Below are 20,618 nucleotides of genomic sequence, written 5' to 3'. Positions count from 1 at the left end.
ATTTAAATGGTTATACACACATTTTTTTCAGCCTATTTTGTAGCTAGACTGTAATCATGTTGATTTCATTTACAAATAAATTCACAGAGCATGACATTTGACTCTTACTTTCTAAAGTCTCATAAAAATAACAGCTGACAAGCAAAAGTATAATTTTATTTTAAAATCACATTATATAACAGCTACCCTATTTTATAATGGGATAATTTATTCACTGTTCAATTTTCTGTTTATTAGAACTGTGATAAAAGCAATTTCCACATATGTATATATATTTGTCTCGCAAAGAGCTTGGGGGCAAGAATTATTTTCGCTTAACTGTTTTTATGGAGATTTAGTCTAGAATCTTGTGAATATCTGATCCAATTTCTTTTAACCATTTGTCTCATTCTTACAACTTATAATTTTCAAGCTTTGGCATCTAAGGCCAGATATACTTATCATATCAGTGTGACTCTTAGCAATATCACCATGCTATCAGATTTTGGTCTTCTTATTAGCAGTTTAATGCATTCTCTACAGGGTCTTTTAATAGTCTCATAATGAAAATATAATTAACCTTACCACACACAACTTTTAAAAATTCCCTTAATGATGTATATGAATCTTTTAAACAACTAACACTACATGTTTTAAACAACAGTTTAATATGTTAGTATAAGCTCTTACCATATTTTGGTACAACATTTGTAGAGGGTAAAGGAGGTGATAAGAAATTTTCATTGTATGAAAAACAATCAGTAAGGCAACCCCAGATTTCAAAGAAGTACAATACAGACGCAAATAGGTTGAGAAAATTGTTACCTTTGCACTCTTGGGTATTACCTAGAGGTAGAATTTCTGGATAATACAGAAACTCTATGTTTACCATTTTGAGGAACTGGCAAACTGTGTTCCCAATAGTTATGCTATTTCATATTCTCATGACCAATTTATGAGGATCACAGTCTGTCCATATCCTCACCATCACTTGTTATTATCTGTCTTATGGATTACAACCGTATCCATAGCACAGGTGATGTAATCTTTCTTCATAGTTTGAGTTGCATTTCCCCAATGGCTAATGATGGTGATCATGTTTTCATGTTTTTATTGCCATTTCAAATCCTTTGCCCAATTTTAAACTGGGTCATTTGTCTTTTTACTGTTGAGTTATAAGGGTCCTTCGTGTATTGTAGACTAGGTCATTGCTTAGTTATATGATTGTAAAATTTTCTCCTAATCCTCGAGAATGCAAATAAAATTAAGTTTTGCTTTAAAAGAAGCAACATCTGATTAGATGATGAGAGTTTTAAAGTAAAGAGAATAATAAATCTCATTCATTTACTCGTTCATTTAACAAATATTTAATGTGATAGGAAGTGAGCTTCCTATCAGAAATTAATTTACATTTGACAAACAATGACTAATTTTTATTTTGTTTTAAAACACTTTTCCAAAAATGCTTTATTTCAAATTAACCAAATAAAAAAATCAATCACCTGTAATCTACCTACTTGGGAGGGTTAGACATAAAAGGATTGCAAGTTTGAGGCCAGCCTGAGCAACCTAGTGAAATTATCTCAAAAGAAAATAAAAAGGGCTGGGAATGTAGCTCAGTGAAGAATAGATACCTAGCAAGCACAAGGTCCTTGGTTCAGTCCTCCAGTACCACAAATAAATAAAAATAAATCACCCACATGGAGTGCACAGATTCTTTTCAAAGAATCTACTTAGTTACTTTGAAGTACACTGAGATGGACTTCTTTCCCTATTATTCCAGAATCTCCTATAGCTGTGCAGTTCAGCAATCACCTTGTTACACTCAACATCACCCAAAGCATTATTTTTATGTATAACTTCATACACATTTATTTAAAAACTCAACCTTGTTACTTAGTAGCTACATTTTCTATGTATGCTTTAATGAATGAAATAGAATTTCCTACTGAAAATCATAATCCCTTTTAACACGCACCTGAGATTCATATGTAAAAGTGAACATTTTTGCCTTTAAACATCATGATCACTATCACAATCACAGAAAGTACATGTGAAAAAAAAACCTCCAAATTTAGCACGGTTTTATTTTTCAAATATTTCAAAATACTTTCTTCATATCCAATGTGGATGCACACACATGGCCAATTCTATTGCAGTTAGCACAGGGCTCTTAGATTCAACAGGGCAAATGTGATACAGAAAAACCACAATTTCTTTTAACACATGCAAATTCTAAACAGATCATCAGACAGCACACATGCATGTGACTCGTCTGAGCTCCTCTATGAAGTATTCTCCTGATTATCAATCTTAATGGGAATTCGGATTTCACAGTGGGCTGTTTCTTCTGGACTAGATAAGGGAATTACAGTAGAAAGAACCTCTTTTTCCTGATGACCATTTTTAGTCAGTGCTAAGGGACAGAAGAAGCTGTAGCACATGGAGGCATTCTCAGCTCTCAGCAGCCACAGAAAAGAGATTTAAAAATCAGGAAAAAAAAGGAATATATTTTACATATTTATTAAAACTTGAATGACCATGGGAAAATGTGACCTTATATAAAGTAGCTAATGGCAGCTGATGTACTAACGAAGGAGAGAATGTGTGCGAAATGACTAACCACTTCATATTTGGGAACATGCAATAATGTAGCTTACAGTTGATATAGACAGAGTCGTGTGATTCCTTACCAAGTTTGGTGACAGAAGTGACTGAAAGTGAAAGAGAACACCTGCATTTGCTATCTGGTCCAGCCACCTTCTGCTGGCTTCCCATGTCTCCATCTCATTTTCCTTGCTGTTGTCAAACATCTGGTTTAAGGCTGCCATGAGCTGCTCAGAGAAGGCACAGACGGTGGCCACTAGACTTTGGCAGAAAACCATGTCTCTCCGGAGCTGTGTCTGACTGACTGTGAGTTAAGAGAACACAATGACAGCTTTGAAAAAAATGTCACAGATGGAGAAAATGAATACATTAAGCATCTACTTTGCAATGACGGGTATTTCATCTTTTTTTCCCTGTACTGGTGATTGAACTCAGAAGCACTCTACCAATGAGCTACATCCCCAGCGTTTTGTATTTTTTTATTTTGAGACAGGGTCTCATTAAGTTGCTCAGGCTGGCCTTGAACTTGCCAACCTCCTGCCTCAGACTCTTGAATAGCTGGGATTTACAGGCAAGCACGATCATACCTGTCTACCGGTATTACATCTTTCCATCAAACTCATGCCAAGGGAAAACTGAATTTGAACTCTATTAATGAACACACACATTTTACCAAATATGTTTTTTGGCAAATTTTAAACACCAAAAAAAGTTAGGAATATTAAAATTCCTTTATAAAATTTATATTGTGACTTTATTCTGCAATCGTTAAATTGTTTTATAAAATATGAGAAAAAATAGGGTTCATTTATCTATATTTTCTTTACCTGTGGGACACAATTTGCCTTTGTTAAAATATGATGTTATTAATATCATTTAAAAAATAATTATCTACTAAACCTATCCTAATATTAGTGCGTAGTGCATATGAGCAAAGATTATTTGCTATTCAATTATTTGTATGAATAAGCAAATCTGTATCTCCTGAATCCAGTTAGTCCATCAGTTACAAATATGGTCAAATATATAGGAGACAAATTCTTACATATGTTTGACAAAAGTATCAGATTTACAGTTTTACCATGAACTGATTTTTACTCCAAGATACACACACATATATACACTTATATCTTAGATATAGAAGCCTTTTCCTGCATTTGACTGGATTTTTGGGTGACCCATTTGATGGCATGTCTGCTCTGTGAATTGCCATTCTTGAGCTAGTTTTCTTTCAAACGAAAAGAAACTTATCCAGACTTTGTGTCTCTGGGTAAACACATATATACGACCTGTATAAACATCAAGCCAAACATTATGCACATTGAAAAATCACACATACTAGAAGAAAAACACAGGGAAAAATAATCTCCCAAAAGTATATTGAATATTTCAAGGGCTTATAGAACCTTCTTGAACAAAGAAGCATTGTCAATATTTGTGTATAACTGAGATAAATACTGCCTTACTCAGTGCCAAGTTCTTGAATTATTGACAAAGAGACATAATTTTAAGATGTTTACCAAGAACCCTGAACATCTGTTTTTAATAACCACGAAAAGCAAGTGTACACATAACGTATCTGTGGTGAATTTTATTCAGTTTCATCATTAGTAATACCTAGAAATTCTAGAGTAACACTCCAGAAATTTTTATTAGAAATGCATTAACCATTAAAAATATTCCTTTAGTATATTGAACGGCATTTTGAAGTATATAAACGGCAGTTCCATACGATTCACCTTCCTAATGCAACCCACATATGTTAGACATTTCCCTTAAGTGGTTCTAAACCATGTGTTCCTTGCTACCAGATGGGAAAGAGTGTTTTGCAGGTAAAAAAATACAAAAATGTCTAAACTAGGAATTAGTATTTTCGAATTCTCAATTATAAAAAAAAAAAAATGCCTATTTTGTTGGGTACAATTTCTATAAAGAGTAGGTATTCAATAAATGTTTACAAAATGAGTAAATGGAAATAACAAACCAAAGGAGCTAATAAATAAATAAAATGAAAATGTATTAATTAATCCTCTGTGTTCCTAAAATCTTTGGATTTAGTTGGACTTAGGAAGGAAATTCATATAGCTTGTTAGTTCAAATGTGCAGCTAGAGTACTGAGGTCTAAGAAACCAAAGAAGTAAAAATTTCCCTTGCTCTTCTTTTTACATTCTTACTTTTCAGTTGTCCTATACTAGAGCAGAAATTCTGAGTGAGATTTTAAAACTATTTCAGAAGCTTTGCAGAAATGTTCTCTTATAACTTGAAAATAATTTAATAAAAATATAATTTGAAAGAAATTCCTGATATCAAGAGTGGGAAGCCAGAGTCTAGAGAAGGAGGGCTCTGGTTCCATTGTGAGCTTTAGCGGAGACCCCCCAGGTTTAACTTGGCCATGAGTAGAAATAATTATCTCTAAATTGTGTTTGAGAAGAAATTCTCAAACTACTTCCTTTTTTAATGTTAAAAAGAATATATAGATGTTATACTACTCCTTACATGTAGTTAAGACAAATTGAAATTTTCACTCAACCTTATTACTGAATTGGAACTGATTTCAATTAATGTTCACTAGCCTTGCCAATAGGCAAAAGTATAATTCTGTATTCATTCATTAATTCGAATGTTTAACCCTGAATGCCCCACAGGAATCAAACATTGCACCAATACACTTGAGGTATAGAGAAGTCCAAGTTTGGATACTGGTCATGAGAACTCAATGAAAGAAGAAAAAATTTTATGTAAGTCTCCAGACCCCTCTTCCCCCTGGGTATAAAGTTCAAAGAATTTCCAAAATCTTCCTTCAAAGTAAGAATTCTTAGGCAAGAGCTACCTCTGAACACTGCAATCAATAAAGCTGCTTCCTGAAAATTCCTCAGGTGTCCAACTTCTTCTGTCCTACTTCAACAATGGATCTGAAAGCTGCCAGAACAGGGGGTGTACAGATCTGTCCTCTGAGTCACAAAGTACTGCCCCACATTCTTCAACATCAAATATACTTATTAAATGCACTTTACAGCCCATATTTTCTCTCTAGGTTTCCTCTGGCAACAGGCTGTCCGGTCCTCTCCACCTAGCAAACATTAAGTCTTTCTTCAAAAGTCAACTCCCTGAACTATTGAAACTCATTGAAATACTAGAACATTCTGTCTCCCTATGCGAAACCTCCCTTCTTTCCATGAAGCACCTTGAACTTCTTTTGTCACCACACACCAGGGGCATCCCTGGTAGATGGCTGACCACATAGCATTCAGAAAGCCCATTTACATATATATGTCCTCCAGGGGATCATCACTACACCAAGGCCAGAGGAAGTGGTGTATCCTGTGGGTTACATTCATGGGTTTTAGATGCACATAATCTCTATATAACTACCCACTTTAAAGCACATGATCTTAGGTCATGGATCCTTATATGTAAAATGGGGTTCATTCTTACTTCTTAGGTCTTCGATAAAGATAAATGAGATTAAAATCATTTAAATCGCTTAAAGTGAAATGGGGTAGACTTATCATTGCGATTCCCCTTTCTCCAGAATAGAGCAGTACCTGACACTGAGTAGGTACTCAGTTTTATTCTTGAATGTAGAAAAAACAATATGATAAACAAAGAAAAAGAGAATAAAATCATGGCATTTGCAGGTAAATGGATGGGGTTGGAGAATATAATCCTAAGTGAAGTCAGCCAATCCCAAAAAAACAAATGCCAAATGTTTTCTCTGATATGAGGAGGCTGATTCATAGTGGGGTTGGGAGGGGGAACATGGGAAGATTAGATAAACTTTAAATGGGGCAAAGGGGAGGGGGCAAAGGGGTAAAAATAAAAGATGGTGGAATGAGATGGACATCACTACTCTAAGTACATGTATGAAGACGACACGAATGGTGTGAATATACTTTGTATACAAGTAGATATATGAAAAATTGTGCTCTATATATGTAATATGAATTGTAATGCATTCTGCTATCATATATAACAAATTAGAATAAAAAATTTTTAAAAAAAGAATAAAGCCTGAACAAATGAGTTCTTCTTCTTCGATACTGGTCTTTACAAATAGTATTTGACATGAAATATTATATTACATTAATGCTGTCCAAAGTATAAAAGTATAATCAGACCATAGAAAATATTATTATAACATACAAAGATGATAAATAAAATGATTTAATTTAAAAAAACAAAAACAAAATCTGCTAATTCCCAGGAAAACATCTACTCTGTTGCCTTTAATCATTCATTCATACTACACAAAAGCCGAACTTTTATTGCACTTCTATCAAGAAGAAAGAAGTTCAACAAGAATCATAATAGCTGCTTCCAGCTTCTAGCAAAAGATAAAGACCAAGGCATTCTAGGTTTTTGTAACAGGTTGCTTACTACTTTTGTAGAGCAAGAATTTTCTTATACTAGGAATATGCTCTGAACACGTGGTTTTGTTTCAATATTTAAGCACCTACTAAACTCATCTCCTACCAATGTATTTTAAAATATTAACACTTTATTTAATTTCAGCTTTTAAAAGCTCAAGTTCTATGACTAGCTAGCTGGTCAAAAAATAATGAGATGGTTTCTAGAGATCCACACAATTATCTCAGATATTACACTGAAAAAGAGATTGTAGGGGAAACATAGCGAAAAGACAATAGAACAACAACAACAACAACAATGAACACAAGAAAGAGCAAGATAGGAACAAAAAGTTAAGAAAGTGGGCTGGGGTTGTGGCTCAGTAGTAGAGCACTTGCCTAGCATGTGTGAGGCACTGGGTTTGATTCTCAGCACCACATATAAAACCAAATAAATGAAATAAAGGTCCATCCACAACTAAAATTAAAAAAAAAAAAAGTTAAGAAAGTATTTAATGGACCCGTGCATCTTATTTCAAGTGAAATAACTAAAAATATGGAGTATTTTGATTACTGTTTTGGTGCCATCCTATGTATAAGAGGGAAAAGAGAGTACAATTAAGTAGGCAAACGAGTTATGGGAGGTATGAAAAAAAATCAAAATAAGCAACAGCCATCTGAATGTTAATGAACAAAACAATGAAGGCTTTCCAGGTTCACTTCTGAAACTGGCAAAACTAAGTATGACTTTCAAAACTATTTTATTCATTTACTTTTTAAGGCCTACTTTGCCTCATCCTCTTGATGCTCAAAATTATAAGTCAAATGAACGCCATTTACTAGTTATTATTCATATGTCTGAATATCAGTTTCTTTGCCTTTAAAACTGTGAAAACAATAACATTCTCACATAGTGGCTGTGTGAGGACCCAGCAGAATCTGTGAAAGTTTGGTCCATGATGTGTGGTATTATTAGGAAAAATTTAGAACTGTAAGATTTTTGTTGTTGTTGTCGTTATTGGTAGTCAGCAAAGCAAGGCAAAATCTTGTTTAATTAGAGCAAAAATCAACCAAACAACAGAAAAGCCCTCTTGGTTAACTGGACTAATTCATTCATTGGTAACTAAAAATTGCCACATGTGGTTTAGTGTCAAAGTGGTCACAAATTTTTCCCCTCTCTGTATCCAGGCCCTTGCAATACAGTTTTGTGACTGTTGCCATCAATAGCATCAATAGTCCTAAGATGAAAACATGCTCATCTGCAGACCCAGTTACTCAGGAAGCTAAAGTTAGAGAATCACTGGGGCCTAGGAGTTGAAAGCCAGCAAGCCAGCCTGGACCCACAGTAAGACCCTCTCTGGGGAAAAAATAAAAAATAAAGGCAGAGTCTCCATCTTCACCCCTGCATCTTGCATCTGAAGCTCTGGGGGGTGCCAGTTACGTGATGTGACCAACAGAAGACAGTGAACTCTAGCGTGCTTTTGCTCTCTTCTTGGAACCCTGCAAATTCTCCACATGGAAATGACCAGGCTAGTCTCATAGATGACCATACTAGTCATTTACTTAATACGGCCTAATTTACCTAATTGTCATGATGCTCAAATTTATGTGTCAAATGAATATTAGTTATTATTAACCTGCTTGAATGTCAATATTCTTCACCTTTAAAACTGTGAAAATAATAAAATTCCCAAATAGTGCTTTTAAAGACCCTCACAACCATCAGCCCTGTTATCCCAGTTAGTAGTCAACCAATTGTGACATGGGCAAGTAAGGTCACCCAAGATAATCTGTGCCCAGCCAATTTCCTCCTGGCTGCAGACACATGAACAAACCTAACCACCTCAACAAAACCTGGCAGGGATCACCAGAACACCTCAGGTGACACTAGACACTGGAGCAATGATAAACAGTTATTGTTTTAAGCCACAAAATTTATACTATTTTATTAAAAAAAAAAACAACTAATTGATGGGACAGATAATTATTCAGCTTGCATTTTTAGGTGCAAATTCCTTGCTGAATCTAAAGTTACTGTAATAATACTTGTTTGTATATTTATATACACATACTTGATAAGGAAGAGATTAAAATAACAAAAAATAAGTCAATCAACACATGTATATGCCTTTATATTTACAGAAAAAAAGATGTCTAAGTTTTCCTGATCTTCTGGATCCACATCCTTTTTAATGCATCTTGAATAAAAACCTTGCAGAAATATTTTCATAAAATTTCCCTTTTTAATTCAAATCATAGTCTTGCAGACATATTTGTTGAACACTACATGCCAGTTCTTATTTTAAGCATTTCTTGATGATGCAAATAGACACAGTGCCTGCCTGCATAAGGCTAGCAGCTTATTGCCTGTATTTTAGAGTTTGATCAAATACTTAGTTGTCCTTAGTATCATTTCTCATTGCTAATATCTTTTAACCTACAACTAATTGCACAACTTTACCAAAACCTGTTCCCTTCCTCCTTTTCAATGACACTGTTTAGATATTGATGTACATTTCATGTTATTACCAGTCATCAAAATTTGTGTTTTTATTGAAACTATGTTAGTATCCATTTTTTCAATCTTTCCAAAGTTTAAAAGAAGGTAGGGATAATATTTTCAACTGTCTTTAAACCACTGGAAGTCACTGCCTTCCTATTATAAGACTTCTAAAATCCTGGAATCAGTTGCTTCAAAAAATAATGCAGAGGCTTGGGGTTATAGCTCAGTAGTAGAGCGCTTGCCTGGCACACATAAGGCATTGCATTCAATATTCAGCACCCATAAATAAATAAAATAAAATAAAATAAAGGTATTGTGTCCATCTACAACTAAAAATATTTTTTAAATGCAAAATATTACCTGTGTATTCAAGAAGAGACAGGAGTATCCTACACTTTACCTCTGCAGAGAAAGGAAAAAAAAAAAAAACAACACTTCAGTTAATTGTTCTCTTTTTCAGTCACAAACATCACATTTTAACTGTGAGTAAAACTTAGCATGAACGTATTAGATATATATATATATATATATATATATATATATATATATATATATATATATATATATATATAGTGTGTGTATATATATATATTTTTTAATTAGGTAATAAAAATCTCATTTACCTGACACGTTATATTTGCCTATATAAATACTATCCACTACTTACACCCTACCATGTCTTCCAGTTATGAATTATGTTACTCAATGAAACATTACATTCTGACAGCTTTTAACTCACCCTTAGCTGTGATAGCATGCAAGGAGTACTCTAATCTCCTATAGCTATTGTGGTCTGTATCAATAAACAGTCAAAACAAATTTTTGCTACTATTACTTAAAAACTACACACACACACACACACACACACACACACACACACACACACTTCTTTCCACCCCACCCTACACAAGGCAAGTCACAGATATTTGATAAATATGTATTAAACTTCATACCCATTGCTATAGGTCCAATGAGATATGTATTACTATTTGCTTCCAACTGGCAACCAGATCACTTGTAATTGGTAAATTAAAAAACTTACAAAGTTACCCAAAAAAAGTTAATTTGCATCCTATTCTAAACAGGTTCACAGTAGAGTCAGAAACAGAATTAAATGGTCAGCAATGTGTCAAATATTTCAAAGGGCAAGCACTTTTAGGAGACTGCAAGCTATTTCTATAAGACTGCAAAAACAAGGAGGCAGGGAAGTACGTTGAACTACGAGTCAGAAAGCTGAGTTGTTATATGCTAGCTTTGTAGCTTTAGAAAATTGCTAAATTACTTTAAGTCTCAACTAGCTCATTCATAAATGATAACAACATGTACTTTATCAATTTTACAGCCCAGTGTAGGAAAAAAATGAGTGGGAATATATATTAAGTCTTTGAAAATTGTGTAACATTCTGTATGTGTGAGAAGATTATTATTGTTCTAATCTAAACCTGGCTGAGGCTTGGTTAGAATTCTAAGACTAGAAAATATTTTGTCAAAAATTTAAAATCAGACTGTCAGGGGAATAGATACATATGCTAAGAGTGTAAAATACTGCTAGCAAAGGAATCTAATACAGAATGAGTAACTAATATTTAACAATCCAGAAGAGAAAGGTTTTATTATGTATTAAATGACTGAGATTGAGAAATTAGAAAGTCCCACTGAAAAATCATTTCTCAAATCAGACTGAGAAATTTGGATTTATGTAACAGATAACACTACAAGGCTGTGGAGCAGAGCACTGAAATAAAAAAATAAGGTGTTTTAAGAAGATGAACTCAGTAATGGTATATATGAATCAGCTAAGATGGAAAAAGAAAGATTAGCCAGAAAACCATCACCGTTACTGGGATATGATAAAAAAGAGGAAAAGTAAGAGCCATACTTTGGGACATTGGGACAAATAGAGGAAAAAATGAAAAAGTGGGTTGCTTAAAAAAAGACACAGATTTTGAAAGGAGTACAATTTTCATAGGTGGCAGAACTAGAAATGTTTTGACTAATAAACATTTGAATTTAAGGGGATGCTGTGTTACTCAAGGAAACACATCTTCATTCAGCTGAAACTATGAGATGAGAATTTAGCTCAGGGACTAAGCAGGAGGTAGGCACTGTCATAGTTACACCTTGCAATTAACCAGTCTCCCACTGAGTCCCCTAACTTCCCTACTCTCTTCTTTCTTCAATTTAGAAAGTTATGAGTAGATGAGAGTATAAGGATACAATGTGTGTGTGTATGTGTGTGTGTGGGGGGGGGGGGAGGTACTGGGTATTAAATTCGGGGTACCTGGTCACTGAGCTACATCACCAGCTCTTTTTATTCTTAATTTTGAAACAGGGTTTCATTAAATTATCAAGACTGGTCTCAAACCTGCCCAGGCTGGCTTTGGACTTGTGATCCTCCTGTGTCTGTCTCCAAGTAGCTGGGATTACAGGTATGAGCCACCATGTGGCACAATATAACTTTTGAATGGCATTGTAACAATCCTCCCTATGTAAAGATCATAGAATGGTGATATTTTGATATCCTATATGGCATACATTTGATAAGATATTTTGAAATTAGAGACAAGGAAACATCAGAGATGGGGTCATCTCATCCACATACATAAACCACAAAATTCTGGCCATGTGGCATTATGATAAATTTTGCAGAGAGCCCTCCTCCCACCACTGACTAAGAGTTCTCAATACACTCAGCCATGCTCAACCAGCTACTGGGCTCCCATGACCAAAAGAGGTACCAGTATATCAACTGGTCAGTCAATCAAAGTATACATGTAGAGTTGTTATTTCTATGGCTGCCCACTGTGACTCAAGGTACAGAGTCTAAAAGCAGGGCTTGAGATGAAAATGCAGGATTCTTAGATGAATATCTTTTTAAAAATTAAGTTTTTATCCCACATTAGAAGTCTATATCTAAATTTCTTCAAAAACAACGAAGACGTTTTAAGAATTTCTCCATTTCTAATAGATAAATGCATTTTATTCTAAAAATAAATATAATTAAATCAATTTCTTTTGATCATCAACAAGAAACACTCAAGGATGATGAGAACTGCAGATTTACAATTCCTGGGAGTATTATGATAGTGGCATCTACTCAGAGAAAAATATGCTTTTTCTCAGTTAAGTATATGCTTAAATTCCCTACATTCAATGTCTTTTTAAAAATGTATTCATCAACCCACAACAAGGGAAGGTAGGGAGAGGAAGATCAGAAGTTCATTGGATTAGACAAAGGGGAATGAAGGGTAGGGAGAGGTTTTGGAACAGGAAAGACAGTATGAATCGGACATATATGTATGAATATATAACCAGTGAAACTCCACATCATGTACAATTACAAGAATGGGATCCTAATTAGAATATGTTATACTCCATGTATGTACAATATGTCAAAATACACCCTACCCTCACGAATATCTAAAAAGAACACGTTAAAAAAAAATGTGTCAATGGTGGAGCCATTTTGGAAAACAGTATGACATTTCCTCAAGAAATTAAACATAGAACTGTAAGATCCAGCAATTCCACTTCTGGGCATATATACAAAAGAATTGAAAGCAGAGACTTAAATAGGTATTTGTATACCAAAGTTCACAGCATCATTATTCACAGCTGTCAAAAAGTAGGAACAACCTCATTGTCCCTCAATGAATGAATGAATGAATAAGAAAAACATGGTGTGCACATAAAATGTAATATGAGTCTTAAAAAGAAATGAAATTCTGACACATGCTATAAAATAGACAAGCCTTAAGGTCATTATGCCAAATGAAATAACCTAGACATTAAAATACAAATATTGGGATTCCTCTTACATGAGGAACCAAATTCAAAGGAGTCAAACTCAAAGATACAGAAAATTGAATAGTGGTTGCCAGGGCTTAAGGGAAAAAGGAACAGGAAGTTATTGCTTAATAAGTACAGAATTTCAGTCTGAGAAATCTAAAAAGCTCTGGAGATGGAGGGTTATAATGCTTGTATGACAATAAGAATGTACTTAAAGCAACTGAACTATAAACACACACACACACACACACACACAAAGTTTCAAATGGTAAATTAATGTTATGCCTATTTTATAATTAAAATGATGTGTTATAAAAAATAAATGCATTCATCAATTTTGCTATTCATTAGTTTGGGGGTTTTTTAATTCAGACTTTTTGCTTAAACATGATACCAAAAAATATCCCAGGTAACTGTAATATGAAGTCATAAAATAAAAATATGGCTAATAAATCCAGCTGTCACGAACAAAATATTTCATCCCACAATAGAACTGTTATAATTTATTTGCAAAATTTTTCCATAGCTATACAAAATTTTCCAATCTTAAACATTATATAAACTGCTACATTTGAGTATATTTCTATGCAGAAGACTTAGTAATCACAGAATACTTAAACCATCTCTGTCAGTTAATAAATGAGAAAGCTGAGGCATAAAGGAGTTGAGTGGCAGGCTCAGGCTTCATCAGACACTAGGAACTGTCTTTTGTCAGCAAAGAATAAAACTCTTTCTAATATACCCCCCAAATTATGCTGGAATCCTGTTGAATATTATCTATCACACCCAATTGACATACAAAGGACTGAGGAATAAAAATGTAAACACAGGCATGATATTTACTGTATGTTTCTCAGCCTCAGCTCTATCAACATTTTGGGCCAAATAATTCTTGGTTGTGACATTGTGGCATTGCAGAAAGTTGAGAAGCACCCTTGGCCCCACCCACTAGGTGCCAATAGCACACTCACAACTGTGACAAGCAAATGTATCTCCAGACATTGCTAGTCACTAGCCGAGTCACTGAGAAGAGAACTGTTAAATTATAAAGTTCTTAAAATTATGCAAAACTTCTTATTTTATGTTTTCTATCATAACTATACCGGAAACTCTCAGAATTGTCTACTTAATTACTCTGGCCCCAAACTACATACAATCAGACTCAGTGTAGTATTCTCCATGTTTTATCTCTCCAATTTATAGGTTGTACAAATTAGAGGATGTTGTGTAAGTAATATCACGGTAGCCAATGACAATAACTGAGACTAACACTTCTGAAAAAGAAACTTTAAAACTGATGATAAAAACTATGTCAACCTATTTGATTCTCACACAGATTCACATTCAAATTTTTTGACTCTCCATAAAATTTAGCTTCATGCCTTTTGTGATCCCTTAGAAAAATGATCTCTCCATGTCCAGTTTATCTTCCTAAGTACGCCTTGTTTTATTCTTTGAGAATATTTTCAATGACACCCTATATAATTTTAAGATCCCTGGAATATGAGATTCGGCAATCTTATTCCCTCTCCTCACTTCTTCCTCACCCATTTCAATCCTTTTATTTTTCCTCACAATATGAAACACTGAAAAGTGATGAGACATTACTGGACTTTTGGTTTTAATGGGTTTTAAAGTTATTATTGATGATATCATGCAACATTCTTTGCTCTTCATGCTGACCTTCAACAAATTTTCTGATGTTCTGAGCAAGAGCCCGGACGCTGCTGGGAAGATTCCAAGGATCTTGCTTGATGTGAAGCCTTAACCTTTTTGGACAACTCAGCTTTGGTTCCATTTCCTGTTGAAATTCTAAATAAATACAGAAAATCTCTTTTAATTTTCAACCAAGTCCCAAACAGTGCAACCTGCAGGCTTCAAAGTTTTTTTTTTTGTTGTTGTTGTTGTTGTTTTTAATCACTCTCATCCTATAATATCAAGATGGTAATTTCTTTAGCTTAATTACAGCAGAATTGGTTAAATCTTAAAAAATCAAACCTTAATGTCATTTTCTTACAAATGTTTCAAAAAGAAGCAAATTTAGAAAACAATTCTACTTTATACATCCTAAACTAGATGTCAGAGAGTGGAAGCTCTATATCTTGTTCTGCCTGGCTGCTCTATTTGCAAATTCACATTCCCAGGCCAGTTTCTCATCCCTAGGAAATGACCAAGTAGGCATCAATCTTGAATTCAGCAAAAGCAGCTTAATACTTATGTATCTTCAATTGATACATTTTTGTTTACCCTGGCCACTATTGGTATTAAAATTAAAATTTCAAGGAAACCTAAAAGGTTCATAGTGATCTATAAAAAAAAAAAAACAACAAACAACTGTACTAATAGTTAACATATTTGAAAATTATCAAAATAGAGGTAGTATCCATTGAATAATGAAACATAAGCAATCACATTTTTTTCTTATAAAATGTATTTCCTCCATGACTATATTGTCTATTACCTTTTGTTTCCAGATTTCTTGTACTACTTATTTTTTAAACCTTACCTTGTAATCCTCGACCTGGTGTGAGATACTTAGTTTGCTCAAAGGCCCTCACAACAGCTTGTCCTTTTAGGAGATTGGTAATTGAATCCACCTGTCAATAGCAGATTTCCAAGAGTTACATGCTTGTCCGAAGACATAATAAATATTCCTAAGAATAAGTCTTGTTGAAAAAAAAATTTTTTTTTCATGGTACTGGGGATTGAAAGCAGAGGCACAGAGCCACATCCCCAGACCTTTTTAATTTTTTTATTTAGAGAAAGCGTCTCAATAAGTTGCTTAGGGCCTTGTTAAGGTGCTGAGGCTAGTTTTGAACTTGTGATCCTCCTGCCTCAGCCTCTAGAGATTCTAGGATTACAGCCATGCACCACAATACCTGTATAAATAAATGTTTTCCTTAAAGAAACAACTGTTTTTGAAATCTCACAATGCTTACAAAATGTGTCTTTGAATAAAATATTGTAATAAACACCTGTTCATCGGAAAGCAATTCCAATAACATCTTACTCTCTTACCACACATTAATATAAAAAATAAATTTACAAAAGAAAGTGGAATTTCGGCAGTTATTAAAAAACTAAATGTTATTGGAATCCTTTTCAAAGTAGTAGAAGCTTCTACACTACAAACTTTGATTATGATTATAATTTTTTTAATACAAAACAGCAACATGAAAACCAGGATAATCTTGTACCTTTTGAAATTAAGAATGGTGTTGAGTGAGTAGCAAGAAAGGTCAAAGTATTCTGAAAACCCACCCACACAAACAGGAAAAAAAAAAAAAAAACACAAATAATCTAAAAGCTATTTTCTATGTGTTTAATACTTTTAAGTTTTCAAGGACTGTAAAATATTTGATATTCACAACAGTCTTTTGGCTGAAGAAATCTTTATTCCCTTTTCAAATTGAGGGCAAAGGAGGAACAAACAGAGGCCTTTCCATTCTACCTCCAAACATCTGAGAAGGTTTTTTTCCTGTGGAAAAAAGACTGAAAACATCCTGTCATACCTGGCTGAAAAGATGCTCAAGGCAACTATGTATCTTGTCCTGTTTATCACGAGAAATGCGAACACTTAGGGGAAGTTCATCACCTAGATGTCAAAAAAAAAAAAGTCATTCATTTCATGAAATATTTTCACATTAAATAAAGTAAAAAAATAATTGAATACGAGCTCTTATTCCACATTATTTGTCATGTGCAAAAATATAATTCCAAAAGTTTTCAGAACACCTGAGATGTCAGATCACGGCTCCTCCCCAAACAAGGGAGAGCAGAATGACATACAGAAAGGACCCTGGCTGCCCCATGCTCAGGAGTATTTCCAAGGGTCTGTTTTTCTAGTGGCTGAAGGGTTGAATCAAACTGCACAGCAAAGAATTAAGATTTATTTTCACTGGATTAAAATTCTCTTTTCTTTATACACAAGAAAGATGACTTTTGAAGCTACTTAGATCACTCCCTGCTTTTCTCACCATCCCTCTCTCCATCTCCCACGTGGAAGGCTTGCTCAGGAACACCTATTGTCTTAAGAAAATCCTTCTTTGAAAATCTTTCTCACATGTCCACCCCAATCAACAATGCCTCATGCTTTCAGTAAAACTCATTTCCTCTATACTTTTGATCCTTGACACTACCGTAGAAAGCCCATAAAACACATAAGATAAAAATGGAGCCTGCTTCTTTCATTTCTTTTTAATTCACTCACTCTGTAATTGAGACTGGCGCATCGACTTTATCTAGCACATAAAACTGGAAGGCAATACATGCAACCACTGAGAATGACTGATAAAAGGTAACTAGGCCCATGGATCAAAGAAACTAATCCCTTTAAAGTTATCTGCAATGACACCAACATCAGAAAACACAAATGCCTTTGCCAAACGAACCCGAGTCCATTTCGTCACTGTGAAAATAGGAGCTGCACTGGCTGCTGCAAATGCTGGTGAAGGAGGCGATGGAGTTCCTGTTGCTGTTGCAGTCACTGAAAAGAACGGGTTTCACATCACTTTAAGAATACGATTGCCCAAGTCCTCTGCTAGTACTTATTATGGGACTTTATGCCTCCGCCATGTTTCTTAATATGCTTTCTACAAAGTTATGAGACTGAAAAGCTCCTTTGACTTTACATATCTCACTTTTAAAAAAAAAATGCATATTTAATCTAATCAAATTTCAAATGTTGCTATGTCATATACTCCAATCCTAAGTGAATTTTAAAAAATGTGTAATTATAATACTAAGGAGTCAAACCAAACATAAAATTTTTCGTGATCTATTTTGGTGACACGGGCCTGAAGCTAATTTGCTTATAGGATCAAAGTCCTGTTTCATGATTTCTGCCTTTCAAACCTTTTCAGGGCTTAAATGCAAGTTATTGGTAATATTCTGAACTCCCTTAGGGAAGTAAATACCACAGGTATTTACTATCCCCAAAGGTAAATACTCAATAATGATGAATATCCAAGGAAAGATGTTTGAATTATTTGGGTGTGAATATGGGCATAAATAGGATTTCAGAAGTGGTGCAGGAGTTATTTTTTTTTTCCTCTTAGAGTTAGTAAAAAGAACTTACTTAACTTTAAATTTACATTTCAAGTTTCTTTCTTAGCCTAGAGGGAGGTTGTGAGGGTAATTTTAATTATCTGATAACTAGAACGTGAGGTAGAAAGTATTTTAAAACATGTAATTTCCCACCGGAGAAAAACCACAGATTCCCATTAAAGAGCATGCTGCTCTCTTTAGATGCTAAAAGTAAATGAAATGGTAAAGGTAGTTAATCTGTGTGATATATTATCAAATCTCTAGGAAAAAATTAGCTTTTATGTATTCATTAAAATTCTTCCCAGAAACACTGAAATTGGGATAATAGAGAAACGGTGAAGCCAGACAACCTGGTCATGTAGCTAAATTATGCAACTCAAATGGGGCTCAGCTTCCTTCTGTGTAAAATGGAGTTACTATCAGAACCTACCACATGGGGCTGTGGTGGGAAAATATCTGAAATCATCACATTCCCCCATGAGTCTGATAAAAACATATTTCAGTGGTAGAATACAGGTTTAATGTGCATGAAGCCCTGGGATCCATCCCCATCACCAAAAAAGAAAAAAAAAGTATATTAAAAAAAAAATTTAATGTTACTTATTACTTTGTGATAAACATCCCTTGTAGGAATAACTTTGATGTAATTAAGATTCACACGATATCTTTTCATTGAAAAATGCTGCATAAGAAATGAGTGAATAAGGTAGCTTTTGCCTTCAATGTAAATGGCTCAGGATATGTCCCAGCTGCCCACGCAGCATCTGTGGCTGATTGATTGCAACAGTCCTCAATGAGGCTTCAGGGGATATAAGGATTCAAGGGAGAAAAGGCACTTTCAAAGAAGGAAATTCACTGGAGAAAGCCTCACCTGAGAATCTAAAAGAACATGACAGCAGACTCTGGAGAGGAAAGTTGAACTGCACCCTCCCAAAATTCATATGATAAAGTCTAACACTCAGAACCTTAAAACATGGCCTTATTCGGAGATGTGGTCTATACAGAGGTAATGGAGATAAAATGAGGTCACTAGGGTTGGTTATTAATTATATGACCAGTGTCCTTATATGGAGGGTAAATCTGGACACAAAGATACATATGGAGGGAAGACAATGTAAGGAGACATGGGAAGAAGATGACCATCTACATGTCAAGCAGGCCTGGAAGAACTGTCCCTCTACCCTCAGAAGAAACCAAGGTGGCTAATGCCTTGGTTTCAGACATCCTGCTTCCAGAACTCCCTGTTAATAAATTTCTCTTGTTTATACCACCCAGTGTGGTAACTTTGTTAGGGCAGCCCTAGCAAACTAATACAAAAAGTATCCAAGTGTACATCCAGAGATATGAAAAATTGTGCTCTATATGTATAATATGAATTGTAGTACATTCTGCTGTCCTATATAACAAATTAGAATTTTAAAAAAGCACCCAAGAGAAGAAACAAACACAAAGCTGGGCTATGGAGTTGGGCAAGTAGAATTTTTCCAGTTATTTTGGAACACAGAATTTAAGAAGAACGGGGGAAACAGGGCAAAAAAGAACTCCCATTTAGTTCCCAACAAACCAATGATCTCAAACAGATATCCAAAAAATAAATAACAACAACAACAACAAAAACAGTAAATGTAGGCACAATTTTCTTACCTTCTCTCCATGTTACACAATCCATTTTTAGAACAAGTCTCCCAAATTAGGTCCACACAGCTAGAGAAAAAATGTTCTTTCCAAGTTACTCAGGTTACATAAGGCAAGTTTTTGAAAGATTATGCTGTCCCACTATGCTTTGACTGGGGCTGGTCATCACAGGTGAAATGAGGTGGACAATGAATGAATTACCTGTATGAGTCTCTGTTGCTGATGGTGTCATGACCTGAATCTTCCTGCTCATCTCCTGCTACGTTAAAACAGACTCGTTTGCTGTTTCTTTCTCCCTTCTCATTGTCGCTGTCTGTTGGTATTATGCCCTCTGAGGTCTTACGTTCCAATTTTGGAGAATATGTGATTGAAGATAGAAGGCTGAAAAGGGATATTTGGAAAAAAAAAATGATAAATGCACATTTTCAAATTGGCTGCTACAGATAACTACCTTATTTGTTTAATATGATGGGCTTACAAATATTTCTAGAGTACTCCCATATTGCACATCAAATACATATCCTCTTGCATAAAAAGCATGTAGTAGAGCAGTCGTAGTGACGCACACCTGAAATCCCAGTGATTTGGGAGGCTGAGACAGGAGGATCACGAGTTCAAAACCAGCCTCAGCAAAGGGAGAGGCGCTAAGCAACGCAGCGAGACCCTGTCTCTAAATAAAATATAAAATAGGGCTGGGGATGTGGCTCATTGGT

The 20,618-nt window shown here is 34.7% G+C and overlaps 1 protein-coding gene across 1 annotated transcript in view; it reads right to left on the bottom strand.

Annotated features, from left to right (window-relative positions):
* The window catches only part of Prex2 (phosphatidylinositol-3,4,5-trisphosphate dependent Rac exchange factor 2), a 284,195-nt gene that overhangs the window by 87,320 nt on the left and 176,257 nt on the right, over positions 1–20,618 (bottom strand). Inside the window, exons 26-32 of the mRNA XM_071602347.1 lie at positions 20,107–20,286; positions 17,616–17,710; positions 16,737–16,819; positions 15,731–15,821; positions 14,908–15,036; positions 9,796–9,837; positions 2,673–2,890 (exon numbers count right to left, since the gene is read on the bottom strand). Coding sequence (XP_071458448.1) covers positions 2,673–2,890; positions 9,796–9,837; positions 14,908–15,036; positions 15,731–15,821; positions 16,737–16,819; positions 17,616–17,710; positions 20,107–20,286 — 838 coding nt within the window. The remainder of the gene's footprint in view (positions 1–2,672; positions 2,891–9,795; positions 9,838–14,907; positions 15,037–15,730; positions 15,822–16,736; positions 16,820–17,615; positions 17,711–20,106; positions 20,287–20,618) is intronic.

The sequence above is a fragment of the Marmota flaviventris genome, chromosome 15 (assembly GCF_047511675.1).
Source record: "Marmota flaviventris isolate mMarFla1 chromosome 15, mMarFla1.hap1, whole genome shotgun sequence".
Taxonomy (NCBI): domain Eukaryota; kingdom Metazoa; phylum Chordata; class Mammalia; order Rodentia; family Sciuridae; genus Marmota; species Marmota flaviventris.
This window is presented reverse-complemented; position numbering and strand designations above follow the sequence as displayed.